The sequence below is a fragment of the Podarcis cretensis genome, assembly GCF_951804945.1.
Source record: "Podarcis cretensis genome assembly, chromosome: 8".
Classification (NCBI taxonomy): domain Eukaryota; kingdom Metazoa; phylum Chordata; class Lepidosauria; order Squamata; family Lacertidae; genus Podarcis; species Podarcis cretensis.
In genome coordinates, this window is record NC_137177.1 from 31,995,942 (window position 1) to 32,017,834 (window position 21,893).

The 21,893-nt window shown below is 43.0% G+C and overlaps 1 protein-coding gene and 1 long non-coding RNA gene across 2 annotated transcripts; one reads left to right on the plus strand and one right to left on the minus strand.

Annotated features, from left to right (window-relative positions):
- Nucleotides 1-10,012: 10,012 nt before the first annotated feature.
- Nucleotides 10,013-13,384, minus strand: LOC307221855 (gap junction beta-4 protein-like; the record flags this gene model as incomplete). Its single annotated transcript, XM_079986574.1, has 2 exons — nt 13,234-13,384; nt 10,013-10,771 (listed from the first exon to the last, which is right to left on the minus strand). Exon 2 carries the CDS (start codon nt 10,739-10,741, stop codon nt 10,013-10,015), a length of 729 nt encoding a protein of 242 aa, XP_079842700.1. The 5' UTR covers nt 10,742-10,771; nt 13,234-13,384.
- A 7,662-nt stretch (nt 13,385-21,046) lies between these two features.
- LOC307221065 lies at nt 21,047-21,465 on the plus strand. The gene is made up of 2 exons (XR_013841306.1): nt 21,047-21,378; nt 21,410-21,465. It is a non-coding gene; the product is annotated as an uncharacterized lncRNA (long non-coding RNA).
- Nucleotides 21,466-21,893: the final 428 nt, after the last annotated feature.

Sequence of the window (21,893 nt, forward strand, 5' to 3'; positions counted from 1 at the left end):
ACAGAAGGAAGAAAGGGAAGGAGGAAATAAATAAGAAATCGGAGACAGAGTGGGAAGGAGCAAGGGAGAGAATGAAGAATTACTGAAAAAAGTAAATTACATACCATTGCAGGATTTTCATAACAGTACTTAATTATATTATTATAATATTATATATTATAATAGTCATATGGCACTTAAGATGTGGTTCAGGCATACATGTTTATCATGCACTGGTGGACATCTTGTGATAGTGAGTTCCAGCAGTTAATTATGTGCTGTGCAAAGAACTAGGGAAGGAGTGGACAACCCTTTTCCTGTTGATGGGCTGTATCAGGGTTGATCTGCCATGGCCAGATGTTGGCAGTGTGGGCAGAATCAAAAACAAAACTTGTTCTGGATTAACTAATTTGAAATCAAGACTGCGCTGTCAGAACGTTCACCATGGCTACCTCAAATTTGAATTCCCAATTGTTCCTGTGTTGCAATGGGTCAGTGTGTCTGGCACAGAAGGTTCGTGGTTGAAGCCCACTCAGGGGTGCATTTCAGGGGGATGGACTACATGTCCCTTCCAACTCTACAGTTCTATGATTCTACACAGGTCTATGCAGGAGTAAAATAGGTATACAGAGGGTTAATTTGGTCCTTTTGTACAGCAGACCAATACATCCACTTCTCTAAAAAGCCACTGGACGCAGGTCTGCTCTATGAACACAATGTGCTCCCTAGAAATTGTTTGCTAGGTGAATGTTCACATAACAAGTCCATGATTTCCATTGTTTCCTATGGAAATATTTTTAATGAGTATTTAATGAGTAGGATTCACCTACTCTCCCCCCGCTCTCTCCATGGTTTCTTCCTGAAATGGCTGCAGCCAATCAGCAAAAGAGAAACAAAGGAAAGAACTAATTTGTCCAATCTCTTTTGTTTCCTGGTTTGTCCAATTTGTCCTGCTTTCTGATTTTCTCTTGGTTCTCTCGCTCTCTTGGTTTTGAACCTGGCCTTTGATCCATTCTGAGTTTCTTATTCTCCGCGCTGCTCCTCCCAAAGTGAGGTTACTTTCCATCTCCAGTCTCCATCACAATCTTTTTCTAGAATGCCATCTCCCCGTCTGCCTCCAAACTCACTGCCATTGGCTTTCTCATGCAGTCATCTTATATCGGTCTCAGCAGATTCCTCATGGTCTCTGATTCCTTTGGTGAAAGCAGGTCCTTTCATGAATAAGGTTCTTCTGTGGCACAAAATACTCATTGCAGGGGAACTGCAATGTCCCCTTCCACCAGCAAGTACAACCCAATCCAAATCTTTATTACGGTCATAACCAGCATAAGGTAAAAACACCTCCATGCAAGTACACAACATAAGTACAAAAGTGAGTACAAAATATTTAAGCATCTGATCTGCTTGTGGTCTTGATGCATAAATTTGGGAACCTGCTTAGATTTCTCCATCTTCAGTCTGTCTGCATCCATTCTGGCCATCCAGCAGGCCTGTCAAAATCGAATGCCACTGGTGCAGAGACTCATTCCATTTTAGGTCTCATTCCTTTGAGCTATGCCAGAGCCTTTCTTCCTCCCTCGATCCTCTGTGACTTCTGGCACCATGTTTAATGAATGCCAGAGACTGCGGTAGATTAATAGTAGCTCTCTTATTGTCTAAAATTGACTTTACACAGCCCTAAGGAACTCATGAATGCAGACCTTACTTCTGCTTCAGTCCTAGTTTCACATTTCATGCCATACCATATAAAGCCTTGCCTCTCTATTCAGGCTGGCATGCATGCCCTCCAATATTCATTCCTCAGATGAAAACAGGGACATTTCTCAACCCCCCCACAACAGAGCCTCTTCGTGATAATTTATCAGCATTTTAGTGCACATTTCACATAATATGCATGTTTCATTTTTGCATGCTAAACACATTTTTGCAAGCATTGCCCCCCAATGTAATGCATTTTTGTATGCTGTTTTCATTAACGTATATACATTTACATGCACACATTCTTCAAACGTGCACTTTTTGGGGTGGAGAATAGTACAGTGGTATCTCAGGCTACATACGCTTCAGGTTACATATGCTTCAGGTTAAAGAATCTGCTAACCCAGAAATAGTGCTTCAGGCTAAGAACTTTGCTTCAGGATGAGAACAGAAATTGTGCTCCGGCGGCACGGCAGCAGTGGGAGGTCCCATTAGCTAAAGTGGTGCTTCAGGTTAAGAACAGTTTCAGGTTAAGAACGGACCTCTGGAATGAATTAAGTACTTAACCCAAGGTACCACTGTATCACAAAACTGACACAAGTGTGAATTTTGAAGGATAGCTGCAATGTTTTGGGAAGAGTGAATTAGGTAGATTTACATTAAGATGTCAAACAAACCAGATTTCTCCCCCATCCCTTGTTTAGGCAGAGGAGAAGAGGTAATGGCGGGGGGGGGAGGGGGGAGGGTTGCATCTGAAGATTTTTAAGGAGTTGAATCTTCGTGATTTTTTGTACACAACAAGCTGATTTGGACCTGATCAGAACAACCAGGTTCTGTCTAGTATACCAGACAATGTCTAGCTAAATTTTATGTTTCTGTGAATGTTGTGACACACCTCTTGTCAGTTTAAATGTAGGCTTGCCATACATCAGAAAAATTCCTGACATGTCCTGGTTTTCAGGTGTAAAAATGGCATGGGGGGAATTTTTGCTGAACTGGCAAAATGTCAGGCAAAACCTGGATGTATGGCGGAAACAGCTCCAAAAGCTTAAAATCACTATTTTTGTGGGAGGTCTGAACAATTTGGGTTTGTTTCCAAAAAAGGCTCAACAATTTTGGGATCCTCCTAAAAAAGCTCAAGAACTTTGCGGGTGTCAGGAAATGTATCAAAATGGACATGTAAATATATACTTAAGGATGGAAGATAAATTCAGTTCAGTTGTCATTTATAGGCAAACAATATAATTCACATTTTGCAAAACAACGAGAACCAAAACATGAACCAGAACCTTTTGTGAATTTTGCAATGCACTTTTCCAGCCAACTAAAGTGTCCATAAGATTTATTTAGATATTTAGCTATTTAGTTCACAACAGTAATACCTTGTTCATGAAGATATTTTTAAACCAATGTTTCTTAAAAAAAAAATCAAAGCAGTTCACACCTGCTTGATGGCAATGAAACTGGAAAGTGGTTTAAAAATGCATAGATTGTATTTGTGAAAATGACATACAAATATGCATTACAGTGGTACCTCAGGTTACATACGCTTTAGGTTACATATGCTTCAGGTTACAGACTCCGCTAACCCAGAAATAGTGCTTCAGGTTAAGAACTTTGCTTCAGGATGAGAACAGAAATCGTGCTCTGGCGGCGCGGCGGCAGCAGCAGGCCCCATTAGCTAAAGTGGTGCTTCAGGTTAAGAACAGTTTCAGGTTAAGAACAGACCTCAAGAATGAATTAAGTACTTAAAATGAGGTACCACTGTATATTCAGGAAAATGTGTATATTAGGAAAAATTGCATATGCACATACAAATATGTGTAAATTGGGAGAAATTTGATTAAAATGCTGATGCATTTTCATGAGGACTTTTAAAAATTGCAAACTGGTGTGGAAAAATGGAGAACTGAACATAAAATGGAAAAAATGAGAAATCAAGAGAACTCCAATTGCCAGTTTCGCCTATCCCTGCACTTTAAATATTTTTATGGGGAGTATTTGTTTTAGTTCTCAGTTTAGTGTGGAAATGGAACAGAACGGAGTTATGGGAGATGTATGAAAGAGGCAGATTTGCCCATCTCTGCTCCAGTCACCTTTGAGTCTCATCATCTCTTTGCTTGAGGTTTGTCTGCTGACTCAGAGCAAAGTGAGACAGGGAAAAGGACATCCAATTGTTTACCAGAAATGAGTCGTTACTCACTGACCCACCTTGCATGCAGGGAAAGTTCAGCATGCCATATTTTCTGTGGCAATTTTTTTGTCAAATGATGCAACAAGAGGAGAGTGCGAAAACTTCATTTAACTTCATGCAGCCCTTAGAACACCTGCACTCAAATTGACCGGTGCTCTGAAATTCAGTTTATCTGCTGGGATTCCTCAGAACAGTTTCCTTTTCTTACATCCATTTATAAAACACTCTGATTTCCTATCATCGTTGCTGTGCATTCACACAAATAAAGACAGTCCATTGTGGTTACTGGGCCAAGAGATAACGCTCCCCTTCAACCAGGCCTTTGGCTGATTAATATTCTACAGCCTTTTAAATGTGTTTGTGGGAGGGGGCTTATTGTTTTGTTGTTTTCGTTTTAACTATTTGTTTGTGCTTTTACCTGGTTTTTTTATATTGTGAATTGCCCTGAGATATCGTGATGAAGGGTGGTATATAAATTCAACAAGTACATAGCTAGCAAGGTAGCTAGATAGACACAAAGTGCAAGTAGATAAATAGGTACCGCTCCAGCGGGAAGGTAAACGGTGTTTGCATGCACTGCTCTGGTTCGCCAGAAGCGGCTTAGTCATGCTGGCCACATGACCTGGAAGCTGTACGCCGGCTCCCTTGGCCAATAAAGCGAGATGAGCGCCGCAACCCCAGAGTCGTCCACGACTGGACCTAATGGTCAGGAGTCCCTTTACCTTTACCTAAGATGGAACAAGGTTGTTTTTTGCTGCTCTGGAGGGTAGTACCTGAACCAATGGATTCAAATTACAGAAAAAGATAACAATTAAACATTTTTTTAAAAAAATATTTTTATTGAGTTTTACAAATAATTTCCGAAAATCATATCACATACTTTTTTTATCTTATACAATGTTTTTGGACTTCCATCAACCGCATCTTTTCAATCTTTATCACTTAATCTACATTTCTTAATTTCTCTATTACTTTTAATTGTCCTTAACTAACTCTCTTCCTAATCTTCTCTGCAATATTTCGCATAATCCTCCTTACAAAACTTCTTGCAGTCCTACTAGCGTAATCTGTTTATTGCAATTGCTTTTCAAATAGTTCAAATATTTACTCCAGTTCTCTAAGAATCTCTGGTCCTGCAGGTTTCTGATCCTTCCTGTCATCTTATCTAATTCTGTATAGTCCATTAATTTCGTCTGCCATTCTTCTTTCGCCGGCAATTCTTCTTGTTTCCATTTCTGTGCCACAATTAAACATTAGAAAGAACCTTCTGACAGTAAGAGCCATTTGACAGTAAAATGGACTCCATCGGAAAATGGTGGACCTTCCTTCATTGGAGGTTTTTAAATAGCAGTTGGATGGCCATCTGTTAGAGATTCTTTAGCTGTGACTCCTTTTTTATTGTCTGGATGCTTTGCACTAGGTTATCTTCCTTCTCCTTCTCCTTCATTTCTTTAATTTTGACAAAGTAATAATCATAAATAAATAAATAAGAATAAAAACGTGCACCCCACCACCGAGACCATTCCATTGTAACTATCCAACCTCCCAAAGTTTCAACACCTCTCGCGGTAGTTTGACCCCTTTCCGTTTTAACAGTACAAATTCTACAAATACCTTCCTCAAAACCATTTCTCCTGCATATCCGCCATCTTACCTTAATGGCATATGTTAATTTATCATTAATAGCTATACTCCCACACCTCTTTATACCATTCTTCCATTTTATATTCACCTTGCCCCTTCCACTTCCATCTATAATAACTCGTGCAGCTGTCACCCCTTTCTAAATTGATAATAATGCTACCTCTGGACTTTTTAGCTGTGACTCCTGCACTGCAGAGGACTGGGCCAGATGACCCTAGCAGTCCCTTCCAACTCTACAACTCTATGATTCTGACAACAGAGCCTCTGGCCTGTTCCGGAAGGGCTCTTGTTATGCTTTTTTGTTTCTAAACTGTATCCTAGTTGCATTGATGCAGCTTCCTGGTTTCAGAATCTACTGTGGGTAGTTTTTGTTTGTCTGCTGTCTTTAAAGAAGATCCTTGAAATAATCCCCGAGTGCATTCCACCCCCCTTCTTTTACACGCATGCAATTCTGCCAGAGATTTTTTTCCAGGTGGTTGCCAGCCACTTACTCATGATGAATGGATTAGGCATGTACCCCACCCCTGTTGTAAAGTTGTAACCTGGCACACGCATCGCGTCCCTTGGTCTGCTCTAGGCTGATGTACGTGCATTTTGATCCTTTCCCTCCCTTCTGAAGGCGAAATGCTGAACATGTTTTTCCCATCGCAAGGAAATGCATTTGGCAGGTTTTGTAATGTAATCATTTTGGGGGTTGGGGGAAGAGAATGTCTCTAATAACCCTTCTTCCAATTTTCTGCATTGCAGTCTCTCAAAGGTGGGAATTGGCTTGAAACTCTGCATTTAATCCTCAGAACAGGTTTGTCCAGGGCAGCTGGGAAAGAGCAAATGCAGCCAATTAGCTCTTTATGTAACCTGAGCACGTTTCAGTAATTCAGCCTGTCTTAACACGACTTAAATACACCAAAGCAATGAGCAGGCATTTCATTAAGAATACACTGGGCCATGGTGGTTTCCATAAGCCCCATCCATCTCGCTCTTGTCACATCCAATTGGTTCATTAACTGAGAGATGAAATACAGGCAGGGAGAGGACAGCCACCAACACTTTAAAGAGCTGCCATCCCAATCCATAAAGTATTGCATTTCTGTTTAGCCAGGGGTGGCCTGGTCAATTCTTTGGACAAGGTGGACATGGGTCTAATAGAGCAGGCTTGTACCATTCACTACTGACCATACTGGCCCAGCCATTCAGGGGAGAAGGGAGAGCAGGGTGGTCACCCTCTCTTTCAGGCACAGGAAGGAGGGCTGCAAATTCTAACGAGTGCCCACTTTGCAAAGAATGGACTGCAACTGCATGATGTGAAAGAAGGGCAAATTGGAGCTACTGCTGTCCCTGCTGCAAGGCCTTTTTTTACCTGGTCTAGGGGGTGGAGTCCAGACTCACCTTGAACATCTAAAGGAGGCTCCTGAGAGGCCGGAGGGACATTGCTGGAACAACTCTTGGGTTGCGGCAACTGGCTAAAATGTTTTTAAATGTTTTAAACAGTTCTAATTTTGGTTCCTCTGTTTTGTTTTTGCCGGGTTGGTGTTGGTTAAATCTTTAGTTGGGACTGGCAGTTATTTAATTCGGGTATAATTGTAAACCGTTTCTTCTTCTTCTTCTTCTTCTTCTTCTTCTTCTTCTTCTTCTTCTTCTTCTTCTTCTTCTTCTTCGTTTCTATTGATTCATTGATTTATTTGTTGTCTGTGTTTGGAAACTTATGTAGAGAAGTTTGCATTAGGCAAGAGAGGTTTGACCCATTGCTGTAAACCCGAGTGATCTCTCACAGCGGGTTGATGAAACCTAAGAACTCAGCATTTAAGTCAGTCAATAGAACCACCACCAGAAATGGCTCAACCCAGCATTGCTGAACAAGTAACAGGAAAGTTTATTGAACTGTATTAAGGACTAAAGACGAGACTGGATTGCATTGCTTGCTGTTAAAGAACAATGTGCTACTTTGTATTTTGTAATGTTTATTTGTAAACTGTTTTAAGACTGTTTTGCCGTTAAGCTTTGCAACTCTTTTTTTTTTTAGTGGGGAGTGTTCATTTCTTCTCTGCACAAGGTCCAGATCAGGGATTCTTCTTGCAGCAACTATTAACAGAAAGAGCTTTTCCTTTCTTTACACCCCGTTCCTGCCCCCTCCCCCCACCAAATGGGGCAACATATACTTCAGAAGCACAATTTGCCTCTCCTTCTCTCTCATCACAGTTATTGGGGTTGCTCCCAACTCTTCAGGCCTGCTTTCCAAGGGATTTTTCTTGTATTTGCTTGTAATCAACTTTCCACACTTCAACCCGGGCGATGTCCTCCACTGCTGGAGGCAGAAATGCTCCTGAGTACCAGTTGCTGGAAATCGCAGGAGGGGAGGTTGTCTTGTTCTTGGGTTTTCCACAGGCATCTGGTTGGCCAGTGTGGGAACAGGCTATAGGAACAGCAGAGCCACTGGTCACTTCTTACGCCAAAGAACCTGTAGTCTACCACCCAGTTCTGTCTAAACATGGGGATCTGCAAGGAAACCATCCAGACCAGCAAGGAATATTCTCAAGTGAAATGGCCTAGAGCAGATAAGGTAATAGTCTCTGACCCCCAGCCCAGTTAAACTCACATACAAGGCTGTCTCTCGCCTGACATGAGTCTAACACCTTCAAGCACTAAACATCAACATCATCGTTTAGGATTCCCTGAATCCTTCGACTCCCCCCCACCCTTCCTTGGTTACCATTATCAGGCTTCCCCCACTCCAACTGCTTCACTTATATTCTCCATTTTTAAATAGTCCATTTACTATAGTTTTTCATACATTACAAGCATTACTCAAATCCTGCCCAAGTTTTTAGTTGTTTACAGTGTTATCTTAAATACATTATAAATTTTCCCCATTCCTTCTTGAAATTCTTCTCTTCCTGGTTTCTGATTTTCCTGGTCAATTTTGCTATTTCGGTGTAGTCCCTCATCTTCATCAGCCATTTGTCTCTGGGCAGGATTTTATCTTCTTTCTATCTCTGGGCCAGTAGTATCTGTGCTGCTGTCATCGCATACATAAATAGTCATTTCTGCTCCTTCGGAATGCAAGCCAATATTTTATGCTTGCATTCTCTACCAGTTCATCTGAGCTTGGAGCTTTGTCTTTATAAATTTAAATCAGGGGTTGGGGAACCCTTTTCAACCTGGAGGTCACATTCCCTCTGAGCCACCTTCCAAGGGCCACGTGACAATGGTGGACAGAGGCAGAAGCAAAAAGAGGTGGAGTGGTGAATGAAAAGTTTGCCATATTTCAAGCAGTGGAAATCTGGACAGAAAAGTTGTTGAGCTTTTTTTGGCTTCACTACACACTCTTCCCCCCATGTTTCTTATCCCCATCTAAACCAGGGGTGTCATACTATGTGCTGTACACTTTCTTAGTTGTCTGATGGCAGCAATTTGTTTCCTCAACAGTCCAGTTACTTTATACATTTTTTCTCTGCTTCAGCACGCTGATGGGTGGCCTGTAAAAATATTTGGGCAATGATCATGTTTCGAAATATCTTCCCAATACTTGCTGGGAGGCACATGCAGAGACACATGCAAGGACAAATGTTTGTATTCAGGATGACCATGTGGAGTGAAATTTTACCACACTCTCACCGCACAAGCCAAGCTCTCCAAGGAAAAAAGATGGTTATGACAATAGGTGCAGACATCTGTCACCTAACCCTAACCACTTACACACTTTGAGGAATGATTTCAAAAGATTTGAAAACATCAAAATGTATCTTGCCTGATGTTGACTACAAAGAAGCCCACAAGAGAACCAGGAAAGAAATAAGCAGTTGATGGCAGCACACCAAGCACTGCCTCTTAGAGACAGATTTCACTATCTGCTTCCTCTACTATAATTGATACACTTGTGGCTAATATGAAGAGGAGAGGTGAAGTGCACTAAAAAGCATAAGCCTGATTTTCTTTTCTACATGATATCTCATGAGAAAAATTCCCAAGGTTCCGAAAAGCTAGTTGACTCATACATACCCTGTTGACTTGAACAGGAATCTCTGTGGAGAACTAAGGCAGTTCCACTGTCCTACGTGTGCAAAGTTTAATGAAACAAGAAAAATGAAATTCAGTCACACTGAGCTTCATGAAAGGTGGAGTACAATATGTATTTCCAAATGCAGATATCACCCGATGCATTTTTCTAACTTTGATTATTGCCAGCTGTTTGGCAAAATGCTCTTTTTCTGAGCTGAGAAGAATAAAAAACCTCTGAGACAACAACATATGTATCACGACGGATATGATTCATTTTCCCTACTCCACATACTTTGTGGAGTCAGCGTTTGTAAAATTTTCCAGAATTTTTGTAGTTAGAAAAATCTAGAAAGAAGCTGTCTTAGTTTTGAAAAATAAGACTTTATTTTGAAGTACGAGGGGGAGACCCCCACACACCATAATATTTTCAGTGTTTAGAGCCTCTAAATGACTTAATCCAGCAGTGAGGATTCCCCACTCTTGATACAAATCCAATTAGTCTCATTGACTTGTTAATGGGACTGGTTTTCCTGTGTTATTGAAATGTAATGTGAGCTTCTGTCTCAGGTTTGCTGATGCTGCAGGCTTCTTGCAACTCTTGCTTACAAGGTAGGCCATCTCACAGAAGTTGAGAATAACACATAGCATGGCAGTGGCTACCATGAAATAAGTGAAGAGCTTCTTCTCCGTAGGCCGAGCAATGAAACAGTCAACCACGTTGGGACAGGGAACCACAGCACACTTCACCACCCTTGGAAGATCAAAGTTGGGATATAGGCAGTGGAAGATGTAGAGGAAGGTGAGATCCACAGTTGCCTTGGCGAGGAGGCTGAGTAGGTAGGTCCACCATAGGCCTCCACACTTCTTCCCAGGGTTGGGGTACTGTGGATGGAAGTGTTCTCTTGCCCCTTCCAGGCACTTCTGCTCCTTGGTTTCCTGATAGGCCACATGCATGAGGACGAAAAGAGAAGGGCATGTCACCAGGATAAGCTGGAAGGCCCAGAAACGTATGTGAGAGATGGGAAAGGACTGGTTATAGCAGACATTGGTGCAGCCAGGCTGACGTGTGTTGCACATAAAGTCCTGCTGGTCATCGGACCAGACATGCTCAGCTGCCACTGAGTAGACAAGGAAACGGAAGATGAAGACCACCGTGAGCCACACACGCCCCAGACCTGTGGAATACTTGTTCACACCACTCACAAGTTCTTGGAATGAAGCCCAGTTCATTTTCTCAACTTGAGGCTAGGGTGACAAGAGCTGGAAAAGGAAATAAATGAAACAGGAATGAGTGGGATGGCCTTGATTGAAGCCCTGCAAGCTCGGATCATGTATGTGTTGGAAGTGCAACAGCAGAGATCACCCTGTTTGTAACTTAAGGGTTAATTCTGTAACCAGTAAACCAGCTAACCAAGATGGGGTAATCTGAGCTAGGAGTGGTTCCGGTACTGCTTGCATCGCTGTCTCCAGAAGGTGGTGCTTGTGGAGGGGGGGGGGATGCTACTCTTCCTCCTCCAATGTGAGGAGCCACAGGGGTCAGTTTTATTCCCATGGTGTTTAACATCTACATGCTGAGCGGGGTCATCTGGGGATTTGGACTTCATTGTCATCAATATGCAGATGGCATGCAACCCCATTTATTCTTTACACTGGCATGTGTGGCAGTGGATGTGGTAGACAGGTGACTGGCCTTGGGGATGGACTGGATGAGGGCTACTTTGGGGGACACTGTTATAATAGTGGAGACCAATGGTTCTGACTTATATTGAGGCAGCTTCTGCATATAATAGTGGATGGCTTAATCACTGTCATCTCCAGGTGAGGGTGGGAAAAAGGCTTGCCTGGAACACTGGAGAGCTACTGCCAGTCAGTGCAGAAAATATTGAGCTAGATAAACCAATGGTTCTGACTTATATCGAGGCAGCTTCCTAAGTTCATATTCTCATGCCAGGGTGATGGGGCACCTGGGTGCTGCTGCTGCCCCTGGGCTTTCATCTAGGCTAGGGGTGGTAACTGGATGGTCCTTATCTTCCACACACCAGCCAATCACCTGATAGCAACACAGAATCAGGCAACCTGTTTTTGCCTATGGTGTTTGAAATCAACCTGCGTGGCCAAAGGCATTGTGCTTTGCCAGTCCCAGTGATCTTGCAAAGCCCCATGCACCGTGCTTTGCAAGCCTTGTGCAGCTGTTCCTCAGGAACTGCAGGTGCAAGACCATTTTGGGCTCAGCCACATCTTCATGTGTCCCCCTCTTGATGTTGTATCTTTGAAAGCCGCAACCTGCCCCATATATCAGGCATAAGGCAGGTGGGTGTGCCTGAGCCAAAATGGTCTGGTGGGTCAAATGGGGTCCATAGGTTGGAGGTCCACTGCTACTTTTCTAGGTCGAAATACCTGGTGGACCAGAGTTATACTTTGGCAATTTGGCCTTTGCAAAACAACAAGTAGTGGTCACTAAAGCAAATAGTGTTCTTATCCATCTTTAAAAGGGTCAGTTCCTCCTAAGTGAGCTGCTGCTTGTCAGTTTGTTTAGCTCACTTAGCCCCTCCAGGTCTTTGCACAACCTTCAAATCCATGTGTTTAACAAATTGGGTGTATCTTCCTGGGAAAATAAGAACATGAGTCACCTGGAGTGTTGCCTCCAGGCGCAGTAGAAAGATGCACCCAGGCAACTTGATCTAGCATGACAGTCACAGTTTGGGTGTGAAAAAGAATCTCATGAGGAAAACAGAAGGAAACACCTTCCTTTCCCCTTTGTACATAGGTGGATAGCAAGGTTGATTATACTGACCCACCAGCTGCTTTACCCTGAAGGGGTGGAACAAGGCAACTGGAACAAAGTGGAGTCAGAAGTTACTATTTTGCCCTAATCCCCTCTGCTGTAGAAAACTGAGAGCAACTGGACCTCTGATCTGCTGGGAGAATGAAGCACACCCTCTTCGTTATCAATAAAATGATCTTTATGTGCAACAGGGAACTACAAAACAAGAAGGAGGAACTTCCGGAGCTGAGAAGAGTCTGTCTGTTAGATTATTATTATTTAGTGTGTTTCTATCCCGCCTTTCTCCTAAACTGGGATTTGAGATGGCTTACAACATTTTAAAACAACATTATAAAATGCATTATAAACATTATAAAAGTGATAAAAACAACCAGTTAAAAACAAGAATTAAAATACCAACAATTAAAACAGAGTTTTCCCAAAGGGAACCCATCTAGTTCTATATTTTGTTCTCACGGTGGCCAGATAGATGCCCCAATAAAAGCCCACAAGCGCTGGTCCTTATGTAGCCAAAGGAAGCTCATTTCACACATAAGGGAGGAGGTGGGAGCAGGCTCAGGGAACGCCTAAATTTAAAAAGGGGAGAAAACACATTCTTGATGGGGTGGTGGGACTAAAACAGCAAAATGAGGACTGGGCATGCTCAGTGATCATGCAATGCTGATTGAAAGTTGTGTGGTGTGTGTGTGTGGCGGGGGCAATATGGAGAACTGAGTGGGAGGAGAACGAGATGGAGCTGCTGTAATCTGCAGCAGGCAGCACTCCCCACTCCAACAGGATATAATTATTTATTACCAAAATCCCCGTTTTAAAATGCACGTTCCCGCTGATCTGCAAAATTAATCGCTCCATAGGCATTCTTAGGTTACCCTGCAGCAAAATTCAATAAGTGCTTAGCACAGAGAAGGAAGAGCCCTAGAAGAAACCCGACTCTTACCTGAAGGGAGAGCATTTTGCTGACTCCGGATCACTTTCCTTACGAACGTGACTGTCCCCAAGTCTCCTCTGACTTTGATGACGAGGCGGCAGGGCGTCTTGACATTGGGTGTGCCTCTGGCTCCTGCCAGTGGGCTCAATGACCCATTGTAACGCTCATGGTTCACAAACCAGAGAAACCAAATTAAACTGACAAATTATTTATTTTGGGGCCCAGATTCAAGCTTTAGTGAGGAAAAGTTGGTCCCCACCTCTTCTTTTTTTAATGTATTTTTATTAAAGATTTTCTTGATTTACAAAACTATGGGCAATCTCTCTCTCTTGTCCCCCCCCCCCCATGTAACATTTTTACAAATCAGTTTCATTTGTTGAGACATTAGGAAGAAAAGGGTGAAAGAGGTGGGGAGGAGGCTGGCTGGGTGGGGGTCAGGTGATGATGTTTCTATTTTACTTAATATATGTAGGCTTTGGTGTCAGCGTTGCTTGTGCAGGTTCTTTGCTGTTCACTTGTGTTCCTTTGGTGGTGAGAGAGGTTGGGGTTTGCCTAGGGTGTGGTTGTTCATTTGTGGTTGGCTGTGGTGGTCTTTGTTTTCATGTGTGAGTGGGGTGGGTGGGTGTTTTGGATCAGGTTAGCCACTGGTCCCCATCTTTGATTGCTGGCTTTGGAGAAAGAAGGGTGGTGGCCCTGAACCAGAGACTTTCAGCACACATGGGGATGATGCATGATGCAGTTGACTTGCCGCATCAAAGCCCACCTGGGTCTTGCCTGTACCTGCAGGAGAGACAACCTGGGGACCCCACCTGTGAGTTCCATCACAGAACGAAGGTGTGATTGAAATGCAATGCATACATAAAATATCCTGTGGGACTTGTTATTTGCATTTTATCGAACATTTTCTTTTGTTCTGTCTTTATAAACCTTCCCCCACTTTGACTCCCTTGTTCTCTAGCTTATGCTACCTTGTTGTGTGATCAGCATTCAGAAACCACAGGTATACTGCAGCATGGATGGGGAACCTCAGACTTGTGGGTCAAATGCGGTCCTCCATGCTTCACAAAACTCCCCAAGCCCCACCCCTCTGTGGCCTTGCTTCACACCTTGGGTGTTTTTTGCCTGGTTGGAATATGTCCTTGAACTCTTCTTGATGCCTCTTTCATGTCTGGATGGAGGACAGAGATTGGTATGTGAGCCTGTATGTAGAAACTAGCCTACTGTATAACGGTAACATTTCTTTACATTTAGGACACCATTGTATATTTATATTATTGAAAAAAAACTTTGAATATTTCTATAATTTTTTTAAAAAATACATTTCTCCGTTTCTGCCCACTTTTGCATCTGGCCCCACCCACCATTGGGATGTGGCCCTCGAAAAGTGACCAAGATGGGAATGTGGCCCCCAGACTGGAAAAGGTTCTCCACCCTTTTATTACAGCATCGGGAGATAGGAGGTGACATGGGGGACATGCAGGGAGAAACCAGCATTTCACTCCCAACCAGCATTTATAGAAATAAATCAGTGTGAAGCAAAAAATAATAAAAAAATAAGGAAAGAAAGGAAAGAAGACAATGACTTAAAATTAAACTGATTTTATTTTGAATTCTCACTCACATTTGAATATGGATACCTGTGTCTAAAAATCCAAAATTTTGAACACCAGCATTTATTTATTTTTAAGATTAGAGTTATCTTTTCCAGTTTGGAATATATACTTGCTTTTCATCTGTTCTCCATCTCTCACACTGATGATGCATTTTCCAGGTTCCAATGCCATTTGTCCCATTTGTGTTTAAATTGTCAAGGACTGATACTAATCAAGAAGGGCTTGGACTCAATAATCTTTTGAAGCACTCACAGATGTTTCGCAGATTTGATAGTAGATAATTTTAATAACTCTTGCTTATAGCACAGAATATTATAACTTGTGTTTATAAAATATAATTATCCGTGTGGATTGAAATTTGGAATTTTCAATCTTCCTTTCTTTTGCTCCTCACGTGTAACGCTTATTTGATTCTTGGATTTCTGCTGCTCTGTATGAATCTTGAATCAAGTTCCTGCCACTTAATAATTTGCTGAGCTGATAATTTTAATTGCATCTGTTGGATTAAAAACATAAGTGGCTTGCCCAGTGCAGGAAGGCGGGGGATTGAAATGCCAGCATCCCAGCAGAGCGAGAGGGGAAGATTCATAGCTTCTTTCTGACCAGAGACCTGAGCATGGTACACGTACACCACTTGCTGACTCACTCTTCTCCAGTTAAGAAGCAGTAAACCTGCTTCAGGGAAACTTGTGCTTGACTCTACTGGGTGAACCACTTCTAATTTATGTTTGCAAACTTATTTTCCCTTACGTCATTTAAAATAAAAATAAAAAATCACAGTTGGGTTTAAGATTTCTTTTTTGATCTGATGTTCTTTCTCAAAGTGCCCCTTTTCTAGAGAGAAGCACATTATTTTCTCTTACGTTTACTCCTGTGGACTTGAAGGTACATTGAAGGCACATCTTCCTAGCAATAGCACCATATCTGGAATCCTTCCTTCAAGGAACTCAGGGCAGCATACACAGCCACCCCCTACATTTCATCAGCTCAACAACCCAATGAGGTAGGTTAGGCTGTGTGTGTGTGTGTGAGAGAGAGAGAGCGCGAGAGAGAGAAGGTTCCTCGGTTCCTCAATAAGCTTAACAGTCATGGAATAAGAGGACAGGTACACTTATGGATCAGTAACTGATTGTCATGCCTAATCCAGACTCAAGTCAGGATTACTCCTCTTTACCTGTTGTTGTTGTTGTTTAGTCATTTAGTCATGTCCAACTCTTCGTGGCCCCATGGACCAGAGCATGCCAGGCACTCCTGTCTTCCACTGCCTCCCGCAGTTTACCTAAATACCCTCAAATCCCAACTCCAGTGCTACCTCAGACACCTCCAGCATCTCAGAAGGAGCCATGCCAGTCCCATATGCAGCAGAAGATGTGAAGGACACGTAGACAAGGTTCCTGCCGCACTTGGGGCAGCAGACTCACCTGTGGAATAACATGGGGGGGGTGTCAAATTACCTCCAAGTTCCAGGAAATGCAGGCACTAGAAGGTGCCGGTGCAGTTGGACAACCATTCTTAGAGGGAACATATACCTCATGGCGCAGAAGAGCCAGTGTTTTCTGGTAGGGGTCACATGGTGGGAAGCGGGAGAACAAAGAATTTGGTAGCTGTTCATCCCAAGTGAGGGGGACGTGATCTAACTAAGCTTGGCAGGGCAGCTTACTTTATGGTTGTAACCCCTTCATGTGTTAATTAAACCTGTTGGTTATATGAGGCTGGGTATATCCCTCCAAATACTGTGTACAGTTCAGGTTGCTGCATCTCAACCAAGATACTGTAGAGCTGGAGAAGGTTCAGAAAATGATCAAGAGGCTGGAGCAACTCCCCCATGAGGAATGGTTACAACTTCTTATTCTAGAAAAAGAAGGTAAGTGGGGACATGATAGGGGCATATAAAATTCTGCAGTGTGGAGAAAGTGGATAGTCATCTCTCGTAATACTAGCTCCTGGAATGAACAAAAGGACATAGTCCATGGAATTTGCTCCCCCAAGGGATAGTATTGACTTTAAAAGCTTAGACAAATCAGTGGAGGGGGAAATGGCTATCAACGTCTATTAGACATGATGGTTAAGTTCTCCTGCCACTATTGGAGGCAGTATGCCTCTGAATACTACTTGGCCAGGATGCACAAGGGGGGAAGAGTACCACAGCACACAGTTCCTGCTGGTGGGCTCCCCACGGGAATCAGGTTGAGCATTGTGAGAGCAGGATGTTGGACTTGGTGGGACTTTGGCCTGATCTAGCAGTCTTCCTATGTTCTTCCTATGTTCCTAAGGTTACACAATGAACTTCATGGCTCCACTGAGATTTCCCTTTCCAGGGAAATCACAGGACTACAGAACTTTGGGCGATATCCAACTAAATCATATTCTGTGTTAAACCCATTAAAATCAATAGACTTAAGTCCATTGATTTTAACAGGTCTCATCAGAGTATGACAGATGTACCTATTGAGGTAAGGGTGTTTTAGTGGGTCTGGAATTTATGTGGCTAGTAAGCGAGGGAAATCCTATTTTACGAGTTTTGATTTATCTGTTTTATTGTCAAATCGCTTCAGGATGTTTCATGGGTAATAATCTACAAATGAAATAACTAAGCAAATTAGAGGAAGGGTTGTAGCTCAGTGATAGAACATCTGATTTACATGCAGAAGGCCCCAGGTTCAATCCGCAGCACCTCCAGGTATGGGGGGAAGTGCCTCCTGCCCAAAACCATGAAGAGCTGCTGCCAGTCAGTATAGACAATTCTGAGCTAGATAGACCAATTGTCTGACTCACTTGTTGTTGTTGTTTAGTCGTTTAGTCGTGCCCAACTCTTCGTGACCCCATGGACCAGAGCACGCCAGGCACTCTTATCTTCCACTGCCCCCCGCAGTTTGGTCAGACTCATGTTTCTGGCTTTGAGAACACTGTCCAACCATCTCGTCCTCTGTCGTCTCCTTCTCCTTGTGCCCTCCATCTTTCCCAACATCAGGGTCTTTTCCAGGGAGTCTTCTCTTCTCATGAGGTGGCCAAAATATTGGAGTCTCAGCTTCACGATCTGTCCTTCCAGTGAGCACTCAGGGCTGATTTCCTTCAGAATGGGTTGGTTTGACCTTCTTGCAGTCCATGGGACTCTCAAGAGTCTCCTCCAGCACCATAATTCAAAAGCATCAATTCTTCAGCGATCAGCCTTCTTTATGGTCCAGCTCTCAATTCCATACAGTACTACTGGGAAAACCGTAATATACCATTTTCAAAATATATCATTTTTAATTGCTTTATGTATTATTTAGTATTGTTTGTTTTCCTTTGGGATTGTTCATGATGGAAAGTGGTACATAAATGCTTTGAATAAAGACAGGGAAACTTCCTGCCTAGCAAGTGGGTTAAGGCTGGCAGTGTAATCCTCGTGATTATGATACAACTCTGTGTAGTGCACTTTGGCACACAGAAGATCCCAGCTTCAGTTCCCAGCAGCTCCATGCACAGCTGGAATTGAATGACTCCTTTCTGAGGGCATGGAGAACCACTGCCATTCACTTTGGACAGTTCTGGGCTACATGGCCCAGCAGACCATTATCAGACAACTTCCTGTAACATAGGAAGCTGCCTTATACCAATTCAGACCCTTGGCCTATTTAGCACAGGGTTGTACATAGCAGAAGGCTCTCCAGGATTTCAGACTTGGGGACATTCCCAACTCTAGAGATGCCAAGGCTTGAATTTGGGATGTATTTCATGCTATGCATGTGCAGAACCACTGAGCTATGGCCCCTTTCATAGGAATATAGGAATATAGCCTTATACTGAGTCAAACCCACTGGTAGCTCAGTAATGTCTATGCTGACTGGCAGAAGCTTTCCAGGGTTTCAGACCCAGAATCTTTTGCAGCATGCCAGGGATAGAACTTGGGACCTTCTGTATGCAAAGCAGATGCTCTGCCACTGAGCTATAGCCCTTCTGCTATTTTTTAAAAAATAATTTTTAATTGATTTTTACAAATAATTTCCAAAAATCATACAACATACTTTCTTATCTTATACAATGTTTTGGACTTCCATCAACCGCATCTGAAGATTTTTCAATCTTTATCACTTAATCTACATTTCTTAATTTCTCTATTACTTTTAATTATCTTTAACTAATAACTCTCTTCATAATCTTCACATAATCCATGGCCCTTCTGTATTAACCTATTATGATGCGGTGACTTATGCACTTTGAGTGGAAATACAGGATGGCATTTGAAAACAAACAAACAAACAAACAAACAAACAAACAAACAAATAAACAAACCAGAAAAACAAGGCAGCCTTGGCACAGTAGATAGGCATCCATTTCCACTTTGGGAAAGCTTCTTTCACAGGTAGCGACCGAGAAAGGGAGAACTGAGGTCAGTTTCTCAAGATGCCAAATATGCCACAGGCTCACAAAAAGCAGGTGACAGGGGATCTGTGCCACCTCCTTAATGGCAACTGCCCCATCAATAGCAGTTAATTAGCCACTGGAGAAGGTTGCAAAGGGAGTGGTGGATTTTGCCACTGCTTGCAGAGTTCCAATCAAATTTGGAAGAAGGACTAAGTTGTGGCTCAACAAGAAGAACAAGACTCAAATGAGAAATGGCCAGGTGGAACTTAAGCATAAATGTTGTGCAAGACTCAGCTGATCCTTATGATTCCTCTTGCCCTGTTGCAAACTTGGTTCTTCTCCTGAACCAAGAGGGAAGCAAGGGCTGTATCCAATGCTAGTTCTCTTCAGAGGAGAAATTGAAATGAATGAACATGATTAAGCTAGATCCATTCATTTCAATGAGATCGATAGCTCAGTTGGTAGAGAATCTCAGGGTCCTGGGTTTGAAGCCCATGTTGTGTGAAACAGTCCTGCATTGCAGGGGGTTGGACTAGGTGATCCTCATGGTCCCTTCCAACTCTACAATTCTATGGTTCTACTTTGAGTAAAACTTAGTCAGATGAAACCCCAAGAAGGCAAGGCAAGTGGTAGAGTACATGCTTCATGTGCAGAAGGTCCCAGATTTAGCATCTCCAGATAGGGCTGGTAAAGATTCCTTCCTGCAACCCAAGGGAAGTGCCACCTATCAATGTGGACAAAACTGAGTAAGATGGACCAAACATCTGACTTAGTCTGAGGCTGCTTTCTATGTTCCTACATTTGGTTTTCCAGAACCCAAACATCCATTGCACTTGTGTGTAATGAGGCCTGGGCAGCTTGCAAGCACACCCCACCAAACTGAACACATCCTGCCAGTTGTGTATCACTGACCACCACAAGTCTGATGACCCCTTCTGAAGTTTTGGGTTGCCAATCTGCTCACTACCCCCACAATTGAAATGTGCATATTATGGAACTGCTGGAAATATTGGTTCATGGTGATTTCAGCCATTAATTATTTTATTGTAGATAACCAGACAGTACCCCAACAAATTGGGGTGTTAGAGGAGCGGGTAATACCTCTGGTGGGGGACAACTTGTGCTCCTTCTGGGATAGTTCATCCACCATTTGCCCCCACCCTGCACTCAACTCTCACCTGTGGCTCCCAGTAGCTGCCAGCATGCGACAGTGGCCACACCCTGGGAAATGGCTTCGACTGGCTAACTAAACCAGATGAGGGTAGCCAGTGGGTCTCAAACCCTCGGTGAGTTAGGGACTTCCTCTGCATGCAAAGACAGGCTCTGGAGGATTGAGGGGATGAGACCAATAGTGGGTCTAACGGTTAAGAAGGCAGTTTCTGCATGTGCTGCAGAGGGGAAGTGCAGAGCAGATGGGGCTCGTCAACCTGGGAAGGGAGCCCACCTTGGAGAAGGAAAACACTGATCCTAAACCTCCACTGCCTTCAAGGATATTTGCAGAAGAAGAAAAGGCTAAGGAGCAAACCGTACACAAATCCGGAGTGGAGTCCCTAAGACAGTTGGATGGCACCTTGTACACTTCCTTCTGGCAACTCCAGCAACCAAGCTGGTGTCAAACATATGGCTTTCCTTTCATTTGGACCATATCAGTGAGGCTGAGAGTGGGTTTTGTTGTCTGGGCAGCCCAGGACCTTCATACACACTGACCAAGCTTGCACCCCAGGGAGGTCACTTTGATGCTGCTAACGCAGTGGTTTGAATTCACGTCCAGAGGTGCACTCCATTGTCTCTTGTGACAGACGGATACCAACAACCACAACAGATTCAGAGGTTTTCTATATGTCAACTTAGCAAGAATTTTGTATTCAGTTGAAAGTGTAGACAACAGATGTATCTTTCCCTCTTCATCTGTTTGTTTTGTAACACAAAAAAACTTCAATAAAAACCATTTTTTTAAAAAAAAAAAAAAGCTGGGAAGGTAAATCACAAACCCAGGAAGGAAGATCTACAGTGCAATGTTGTCTGTGTCTACTCAGAAATAATCTGTATTGGATTCAATGAGGCTTACTCCCAGGTAAGTGAGGTTAGGGTTGCAGCATTAGTTGGGAATTTTGAGTACAGCTGGGGATCATTAAACTGACAATAATGCTAAGAGTTTATGACATGAAATAGTTGGAATCTTGTAGTGGAATATGTGAAAACAGAGTTGGAAATAACTGGGGCAGGGACTGATTCAGTTCTCTCACTCACACACCCATATCCACCCACATATATGATCTTTTTTTAAAAAAAATCTACATTTTATGTTCAGCAGTTAGATTTAGTAGGCAACATTCAGTGATGTCTGCCTGCTTGTGTAATGGAAAGCTCCTTGTGCAAGGGAACTGCTGTGGAGAGTCTGCCCAACAATTTGGAATTGGGGTCACACGGTGACCTATAGTGGGAAGGAGAGAAAGGAGAAACCCCACTTTGTGCACAGAGCTGTCTGTTTGTGCTCCATTGGCTCTCACCCAGAGTTTTGTATACATTCATATGTATGTATACATTTATTGTGTAAAGGTAAAGGTAAAAGACCCCTGGACAGTTAAGTCCAGTCAAAGGCGACTATGGGGTTGTGGCACTCATCTCGCTTTCAGACCGAGGGAGCCGGTGTTTGTCCACAGACAGCTTTCTGGGTCATGTGGCCAGCATGACTAAACCGCTTCTGGT